We start from the raw sequence: 10,341 nt of genomic DNA on the forward strand, positions 1-10,341 counted from the left end.
GTTCTGGTTCCTCTTGTTCCTGTTTTATCTGCAGAGGTTCTGGTTCCTCTTGATCTAAAGTGGAGTTCTCTTCCTGGTTGCTGGGCTCACTGAGAACCTCCTCCTCTTTACACACACAGTTTTGTGGAAGATCTGGACAAAAAAACGAAACAAAAGCAATAAGGTATGGCCTGGCAAAAGGAAAATGTACTTTGGAGGGGAAAAGAGTTGTAGTTTACCAGAGTTTTTGTGTAACATGATAACTACAAAAGAAATGACTGTTGATTTCAGGAGGAACGGGATTAGATCAAACCCATTTCCATGTCCATGGGAGAAGACGTGGAGGTGGTTGAGGAATATAAATGCCTCTGTGTTCATCTGGACAACAGATTCAACTGGAGATGCAACAGTGACGCGTCTATAAGAAGGACAGAGCAACTGGAGGAAGCTAAGATCATTCAAGGTTTGCACCAAGAGCCTGTAGATGTTCTATGAGTCTGTTGCTGAGAGCGTCATCTCTTATGCCGTCATCAGTTGAGGCAGCAGCATCAGAGCCAGGGTCCTGAAAAGGCTCAACAGCCTGATAAACAGGGCTGGTTCTGATCTGGTTCTGTTCTGGGATGACTGCAGAACCTCTGGAGATGATCATGCAAAGAAGGATCCTTCATAAAATGAAGAAACTTACGAACAACCCTGACCATCCTCTTCCTCAGACTGTGTTGGGAATGGAGAGCCTCTTCAGTCAGAGGCTTCGTCATGTCCGCTGTAATACAGACGGCTACAAGAGAGCTTTCCTGCCAACAGCCATCACCATCTACAAAAACTCTGAAGAATCTAAATCAAGGACTTACAACAACATTCAATTTCCCTTTGGGATAAATAAAGTATTTTTGAATTTGAATGAATACAATAACGGAAGGCAGGTTATGACATAAAGTTCTAGATTCCATCCTCAACTAATTTTAGTGAATCTTATGAGTGACTACAACTCTGCAGTTGAAGCAACAAACGACKTGATGAGTCGAGGATTGGCAGTCAGTCATAGAGTCTAGCTTGGCTGTAAATAACTATTTATTGCTTAGGGCAATTATTAATAAAACTAGTAATTTAGATGACTCCATTGCTGTGTTTTGTTGGTGAGGCCAATTGGCTCTAAATTAAGAAAGATTGATTTGGACTGATTGACAGAAGAAGTAATGCTTCAGTAGCTTTAATTAGATATTAACCTTTTTGAGAATTGATTCTAAATCAATTATYKCATTTGAGCGCCCACTACCAGCACTGATCACAATGGTTGGCTGGTAATTTCTCAATTTAGCTATAAATGCTAAATAAATGCATACTGGTTATATGATGCTTTTATTTTAACAAAAAACTTGCAGACACAATGCAGCAAGTATTGAGTTAAAGAAACAACTGAACAACCTGCTACTAGTAACGCAACATTTGACAAATTGAACACAGTAAGCCTCTTAATAAGCCTATAATAAAAAAATGAAACAAAACGTTATACAGGAAGTCAAGTAGATCTCACAACACTGACTTTATCAAATATTGTCAAGGAAAGATTCAAATATGTTTCCATTTTTGTTTGAATCTGCATTTGAAAGCAGGTCAAAACAAACCTGCTTTCAGGTCAGGCCTCTTTTGAGATGATGTCAATCTAAAAATATCCTGTCATGAGTTTCATACCTTGTTTGAAGTTTTCACAAATCCCAAACTGCGTTTTATGCAACTGGTCATTATTGGAACTATATAAAATGCATTGAGTTTGAGAAAACCGGAGAAAGCACACTGTATCTTTCATATTCTGTRACTAATGTAGAATAATTCAGTCCATTTTTAAGTTTTCAGGGTAATACATAGTTTCATTCGAGACAGATCACATCTAAGGTCCTGAATAAGCCACTAGAGGTCCCAAGTGGTCCTTTTTTTTAGTTTTCACAAATTTAATGAAGGTTTCACAAGCTTTGTTTTACAATCTACAGTTTTCAAACTGGGTGTGTAAGGTTGAAATAACGCACAAAACACACATCATTATAAACACAAACTCTTACCAGTACTTCCTTAAACTGGTGTAGTAAAGATAAGTGTGTTATCGTTCATAAACTGTAATTTAGATATTATACGAAGAACAGCAAATGGTAAAGGTCACAACTGATCACTAAGTATTTCGTATTTCCGGCTGTTATTCCCCGGTCTTTCGGTTGGGGGTTCAGCTTGGCCCCAAACAACTCGTCTCATCAGTAAAACGAGAGGCAGTTTCGTACCTATCCGGTGTAAGATGATCTTCGGTATCCGTCTGAAATCCAGCAGTCTGCGCTGATCCTCCATCTCTTCCTCGATCTTGACGTTGATTTCTTTCAACTCTGTAAAAGTTTCTCCAGCAGGAGTTTCCTGCTCGTTGATAAACTCCCTCTGAGGCTGAAATGAAGACATTTTTAATTGTAAACAAACACGCAACTATTTATCTAATACACCAAACTCGTCTTCTAACTACCGTCTCAGTAAACTAAAGCTAACGCTACTATCTGCTCTTTGTTTTTAGCGTCCTTGTGTTTCACCGTAGCTGCACTGAAGAAACTGTAAACGACTTTTCGTTCCGCTTTGATTTTCCGACTTTTAGTCTCGCATTTTAAAATAGTTTTATTAAATAAGTTAATATTATTGAAAGTTCATTTATTTCAGTAACTCAATCCACTCTTGTGTACGGAGATTTTCCAGTAGCTCAGATCAAACGAAACACATGAATTACTCACATTAAAATGTTTTATATCTTTTATTTCACTTTTTGGTGAGTTTATGCTCAGAACAAATGAAACCATAACATTTATAAAATATGAAATTACACCAATTTAAAAAAAATAAAATAAAATTTGACACAAAACAATTTATTTTTGAGCTGATGAGACCTCTTCTTATTTACAGAGGAAATAAGAAGCTTTCTGTGAGGTTTTCTAACCTCATAGAAAACTGTTCTAACATCAGTTCTCAGCTGTTTCAGGTGGAAAACATCAACAGTGAACCAAATCTGTTAACACCCACATATATGAACTTCAGCTTGGAATAACAGAACCTGCTAATGTTATTTAGCTCAACTGTAACTTATGAAACATGTTTTGTTAAAAGGTCACTAATCAGTGTGAGACACTGCAGATCCATTGCACCATTTCTTCTTCGGTTTGGTCAGCTGACTGTAGTGGATTGGTAGATATGTTCAGTCAAAAATGCCCTTATTTTGATTCTGTTTCTTTCACTGGCAACCACAGAACCTCACTGTGAGACACAGCAGAACCCAAGCAGAAACAGAACCAACAGATTCCTGGAATGAGCTCTAGCTCTTTAAAAGCATTTAAAGGACAATTTGGAAGACAAAATATGAAAGGTGAAAATGGACAATGGTAAAATTATTTAAAGTGTTTATTTAATGCACATTAAATATGTAAACTTAGCAGTCAATCAAGATAAATATTAAATATGCATTTAATTATTTGTTTTTATTATTATTGTTTAATTATCTCTGTTTTTATTATTATTGTTTCCTGGTTGCAGTTCCTGCAGTGCCTCTTTGGCTGTACTGAATTAACTGTGAATGAGTTTTTTGTTGTTCTGCTTTGAATTTTCCAATTTTAGTCACCACCAAACATGCAAATAAAGTAGAATAGAATATTATTGAAAGGTTAATTTATTTCAGTGAGTGAACTGAAGTACACAGACAAACTAATATTTAAAGCCTTTTACTTCGGTTAGTTATTGAGGATTACCTGTTATCAAAAGGTACTTTTTATCTTACAGAAGAACCATATTGGTACATATATACTAAAATTTTTTTGAGTATGATCTATTCAGTTTGTAAAACAGAGTAGAATATTATTTTTGTAGGATATCATTCAGTTTTAAAGTTAAACAGTGAATGACTACATATATTTTAGAAGGACAGAGATTTGTTGTTTTGGCTTGAAAACATTGAGAATAACTGACTGTCTTGTGAAAAACGGCTCATGTTGCCATAGAAACAAGTGAAAACATGAAAGGTCACTGAAGAGACAAGATGTGAGAAAATGAGAGGAGATCACATTAATTAAAACCATCAAAACAATAAAAGTATTTTGGTTATTTTGAAAAATTCTTTTTATTATGTCTGTTGTATTTTCATTCATACATTCAGTTAAGCAAATAGAAACACACAGATCTATAAATGAGTGAATCAATTAGCACAGACTTGGGCGTAGTAAAGCCTAATGGCTGCAGGCAGAAATGATTTCCTGAATCTCTCTGTGGTTCTTTGGTAAAACGAGTCTCCGGCTGAAGCTGCTCCTGGATCCGTCCAGCACATCATGGAGTGGATGAGACTTGTTGTCCAACATGTCCTCCATCTTGGACAGGATCAGATTCTGTCAGGATCAGGGTCAGAGTCCAGCTCCACTCCGATGACATTACTGGCCTTCTGGATCGGTTTGTTCAGTCTGTTGGTGTCCTCCACCGTCAGCCTGCTGCCCCAGCTCACTGCAGCATACAGGATGGCCCTGGCAACCACAGATTCACAAAACATCCTGACAAAGTCCGGCAGATGTTGAAAGACCTCTGCCTCGTCAGAAAGTAGAGGCGACTTTGGCCCTTCCTGTGCACAGCATCAGTGTTCTTGAGAAAGTCTAGTTTTTTGTCAATGTGGACTCCCAGGTATTCATAGTCCTCCATAATGTCCACGCTGACCCCCTGGATGGTAACAAGGGTCACCAGCATCCTGGTCCTCCTCCTCAGATCCACCGTCAGTTCCCTGCTCTTTGTCACATTGAGCTGCAGGTGGTTCAGCCCACGATGTGACAAAGTCTCGTACTCAGTCTCATCACCTCACTGATACAACCAACCACAGCTGAATCATCTGAGAACTTCTGGAGACGACGGATCTCAGTGCAACAGCTGAAGTTGGATGTATAGAGCGTGAAGAGGAAGGGAGAGAGGACAGTTCCCTGTGGAGCTCCTGTGTTGCTGACAACTGTCTGACACACAGTATGCAGCGACTCATTCATTAAATTAGAATATTGCTTTAAAACCAATTTATTCCAGAAATTGTATCTCTAAATCCAATACATTATATACATTAAAACCACACAAATGAATATGTGAGCCTTTATTTCTTTTAAATACGATGGTTTTCCATTTACAGGCAATAAAAACATCTTTAAAATCGCAGCATAACATCAAACCACTAAAAAAACAAATGTGATACAGAAATGTGGGTGTTGTGTTCATGTTTAACGGTTATTTTGTCTGATATCTGTTTAACTTTTGCTCCACAATGTATGGCACCTATAATAATGTATATTTAGGTTCAAATTCAGAAAATATTAGCAAAATTAATTTGAGATTCTACCAGTTCATACAGTAACAGATAACCACTAACCAAAATCATGGAACTAAAAGTATAAACACAACAAAGGATAAACACACAAAGACTCCAAAGAGGTTTAATGTAAAACTAAAAATTTTCAAATGCATTGTTCCTTTAAGACACTACAAATATCACTTTTAAAAATACGTAGTTAATTTTTTAAAAACACTTGAAATAAAACAGTTTCATGGAAAGATTCACATTATGTTGCTCTCACATGAGCGGTTAAGCTTTCATTTTTTTGAGTGAAACTTTTCCCACTGGTCACACATGAGGAAGGCTCCTCACTTGTGAATCGTCATGTGACGATTTAAATTAAATTTGCTATGGAAGCTTTTTCCACAAGTCACACAAGAAAAAGGCTTTTCATCTGTGTGAGTTATCATGTGACGATTTAAATTAGTTCTGCTTTGATAGCTTTTTCCACAATTCACACATGAAAAAAGGTTTTCACCCGTGTGAGTCTTCATGTGATAAGTTAAACTAATTTTGTTTAAAAAACTTCTGTCACAACTTGTGCATGAGAAAGGTTTCTTACTCATGTGAGCCACCATATGACTAGTTAACTGAGGTTTGCATCGAAAACTTTTTCCACAGGTCACACAAGAGAAAGGCTTTTCCCCTGTGTGAATCCTCATGTGATAAGCTAAACTGCTTCTTCCAATGTAACTCTTTCCACAGGTAATACACACGAAAGGCCTCTCACCTGAGTGACCTCTAACATGTTGATCTAAACAAGCTTTTGCAGGGAAACTTTTTCCACAGGTCTCACACAAGAAAGGCTTCTCACATGTGTGAATCTTCATGTGACTCAGTAACTCATATTTGCTTCGAAAACTTTTTCTACACTTCTCACACAGGAAAGGCTTCTCACCTGTGTGAATCATCGTGTGACGTTTTAAATCAGATTTGGTTCTGTAGCTTTTTGCACAAGTCACACATGAGAAAGGCTTCTCATCTGTSTGAGTCTTCATGTGAGTGGCTAAAGCAATTTTAGTGAAGAATTTTTTTTCACAGCTTGGACATGAGAAATGCTTCTCACTCGTGTGACTCCTCCTATGACAATTTAACTGAGATCTGGATGGGTAGTCCTTTCCACAAGTCACACAAGAGAAAGGTTTCTCACCTGTGTGAGTTCTGATGTGGTATTTTAAAACGGTTCTTTGGGAAAAACTTTTTCCACAGGTCACACATGTGTAAGGCTTCTCACCTGTGTGAGTTCTGATGTGATAAGTTATACCAGATCTATTAGTAAAACTTTTACCGCAGATAGAACACAAGAAAGGCCTCTCACCTGTGTGACATCTAATGTGTTGATCTAAATTATCTTTCACAGCGAAACTTTTTCCACAGGTCCCACACGAGTAAGGCTTCTCACCTGTGTGAATTCTCATGTGACCAAGTAACTTAGATTTGAATCGGAAACCTTTTCCGCAGGTGCCACATAAGAAAGGTTTCTCTCCTGTGTGAATCATCATGTGGATATTTAATCTGGATTTACTGCAGAACCTTTTTTCACAGGTGACACATGAGAAAGGTTTCTCGCCCGTGTGAATTTTCATATGATTTCTTAAAGATGATTGCCTACTGAAATTTCTCCCACAATTAATGCATGAGAACATCTCACCTGTGTGAATTCTCATGTGATAAATTAAACTGAACTTTTGAACGTAACGTTTACCACAGACTGAACACGTGAAAGGCTTCTTGTCCGAATGAATTCTAGTGTGTTTAGTCAGGTATCTCCTTTGAGAAAAGGTTTTATCACAAACTTTACAAGAATACAATTGTTGGTGTAGGTGAGCTTCCTTGTGTGTTTTTTGCTTTGAACTGTCAGTTTTACTTTTCCAATTTGTAGTTTTCTGACATCTTTCGTTGTGTTTCTGTTCTTTCTTTTTTCCTGGGTCTTCAGAATTGCTTCCTTCCTTATCCTGGTTCTCAGCTTCTGGAGAACCATGAGAGATGAGTTGGTTCCTCTGTGGTTCTGTTTCATTGTGGATTCTTTGCACATTAGGAGGATTCACCAAAATGTCATCAGTCTCCTGTTTCAGCACAAGATGCCCTTCATCCTGACTAATGCAGAGTGGCTTCTCTTCCTCTTTGAACTCTTGCTCTTGTTTTATCTTCAGAGCTTCTGGTTCCTCTTGTCCTACAGTGGAGTTCTCCTCCTTGAAACAATCTGTGAATTCATTGAGAACCTCCTCCTCTTTATACACCCAGCACTGTGGGAGATCTGCACAAAAAGACAAAACAAAAGCTTTTAAATGTGAGTAAGAGAAGGAAACCTTCATTTTAATCACTTAGAGCCTTTTCAAGTGATTCAAAGACTAAAATGACAACATAACCAATTTAGTCCTTCTGAACAGAAGGGAACTTCATGTCAGTCAATATATACTTTGGACCTCGTGGTGAGAAAGCAAGATGGCGATAGCTTAACCTAGAGTCCCCAAAGTCGGTCCTTGAGGGCCGGCATCCAGCATGCCCTCCAGGACCAACCTTGGGGACCCCTGACCTCGTGGCTCCCCAACAGAAATAGTCCAAACAGCAGCTCGATTTAATCCTGTTGTAGAACCTCAGAGTCCAATACAAAGTTCTACAGCGAAAACCTTTTATGAACAGAAGAGTTTGTTTTCTAGTGCACCTTAAAAAAAAAGATAAAATAAGCGTTTTAAGTCCTGCTGATGCTTTTGGTAGATTTCATGTCTCCATTCTAATCTTCATTTGCATTAAACATCTGTTGTTTATTACTGAAACAATTCAAATTAAAGCTGTAAGCAACCTCAAATATCCCTTGCAGCTCAGCAAAGCTCTAGCATATGTTGCAACTGCGAACTAGCCGCTGATCGACAAACTCCAACTCCACCAATCAATTCTGCATATTGCCACTAAGCAGTACATTGAGAAAGACTCTATATTATGTTCAGGTAGGCTCAGTTCAGCTCCAAAAAGAAGTGTTCAAAATTTGGCAGAAACCAAACCTTACGGACGGAAGTTGTAGCCACTTCCTGTTTGGTGGCATAGGAGTAATTAAGACTTCCTGTAGAGAACTGCCTTTGAGTTTATTATCTATTATCAGAGAAAGGTTGAACATTCTGTACCGACATGTCATTTACCACAGAAACTGGTGACTTTTTTTCTCAGTGGGTGACGTTAGGACTGTCACCATAAGTTTTGCTGAACAGTGAATTTTCTCAGATGTTATTACGATAAACAATTTCAGGTAATATAGTGCTGATGAAGAACACATTCTAAGCATCAAATAAATGCAAATCAGTCTGATTAAAATAACAGTACTAATGCGTGTGTGTTGATGACTGTAGGGGGAAAAACGATCCGTCATAGCACCCTCAGTAAAATGCTTAGCTCCCCCTTAGCACCTGCAGAAAAAAATTTCTGGAGTCGCCACTGCTCTGAGGTAAAGATAAAAAAAAACAGCTTCCAGCTGACTGAGGGCAGGCAATGCCCCCTAATGCCCCCTAATGCCCTCCAATGCCTCTGGGCCTGACTGTAATCATAATGAGCTGATTGGTGATGACTGAGATTTGAGCCTCCGGGCTTTACCCCCCCCCTCCCCCCACCAGGCTCGCCGTTATTCATTTAAATCAGTTTACAAGCATCGCCTTTACTGCGCTATGCACCACATTTTTCTGGCAATCCCATAATATTATGATCTTATAGTGACATCTGTTTGTGCAACACATTACAGGTCAACATCATGTTAAACTACAGTCTGTTGCTGTTATTGATCACAAAAACATTTACTGTACGTTTACTTATATTAACTGTTAAAGCTAATATTACAATTATTCTGCTTATAAAAACAGTTGAATCATGACGGGTCCTCATGTGCATCAGATATATTTCATTCTTTAAGCGGTTCATTTGATTAATCTTCCTTCTTGTTATACATGGGAAGAGGAAAAGATTTCACATATTTTAACATGTAGAATCCATTTTTTTCCCACCGTATTTATTTTACATCCCTGATTAATTCTAGAGATCTTTTTTTTTTACATCAATAAGTAATAAAACTAATTAAAATAGATTCATTCATTTGCGATATGGTTTCTCTTGATACATTTTGCAAAAGGATTAATAACAGATTTTTATTTCAAAACTGTACATTTTAAAAAGTCAGCTGTTTGTGATTTTGTTGAGAATATTGAAGTTAAAACTCTACATTTTTGTTCACTAGCCTTTGTTATTTCCAGGTATGTTATTGATTATTATCGTTATTGGCTTTGGAATGAGAAAACTATAGGTTATCGGTTTAAAACAAAGAAAAAAAGCTATTGTGAATTGTTTTTAAGTTTGGCCCTAGAGTCTGAAATTTTATTTTAAATCTGGACATAACGCAATTAAACACAACCGTAACGAGTACGTCCTTAATCTGGTTGGGTCACAAACTGTATTTGTCGTATTATATGATGAATAATAGTCCAGGTCGCAGTTGATCACTTTTAAGCATTTAATATTTACAGCTGCTGCGGATTTGTTATTACAGTTTGGTGTAAAATCTATTTGAGTTCAGCTCTCCCAGTCTCCAAATCTCTTTATCACATCTAGAACTTTACTCGACCTGTATCATCAGTAAAACGTGAAGGTGTTTCGTACCTATCCGGTGTAAGATGATCTTCGGTATCCTGGTGAAATCCATCAGTCTGCGCTGATCGTCCATCTCTTCCTCGGACTTAACGTTGATTTCAGTCTGATCCTCCATCTCTTCCTCGATCTTGACTTTGATTTCTTTAAACTCCGTGAATGTTTCTCCAGCAGGAGTTTCCTGCTCGTTGATAAACTCTATCTGAGGCTGAACTGAAGACATGTTTACTGCAAACACGGAAATATTTACCTAAAACACCAAACCAGTTTTCAAATTACCTTCTAACAAAAGAAAAGCTAACGCTACCGTGTGCTCTGTGTCTTTCCGTGTGTTTCACTTTGGCTGCTCTGAAGAAACTGTAAACGAG

General features: G+C 37.8%; 1 protein-coding gene across 1 annotated transcript; it reads right to left on the reverse strand.

Moving 5' to 3' along the window:
* Positions 1-5,095: 5,095 nt before the first annotated feature.
* Positions 5,096-10,341, reverse strand: LOC103480817 (oocyte zinc finger protein XlCOF6-like). The gene is made up of 2 exons (XM_008436001.2): positions 9,986-10,341; positions 5,096-7,604 (listed from the first exon to the last, which is right to left on the reverse strand). Exons 1-2 carry the CDS (start codon positions 10,194-10,196, stop codon positions 5,656-5,658), a joined length of 2,160 nt encoding a protein of 719 aa, XP_008434223.1. The 5' UTR covers positions 10,197-10,341; the 3' UTR covers positions 5,096-5,655.

This window comes from Poecilia reticulata, linkage group LG18 (genome assembly GCF_000633615.1).
Source record: "Poecilia reticulata strain Guanapo linkage group LG18, Guppy_female_1.0+MT, whole genome shotgun sequence".
NCBI classification, from domain to species: Eukaryota; Metazoa; Chordata; class Actinopteri; order Cyprinodontiformes; family Poeciliidae; genus Poecilia; species Poecilia reticulata.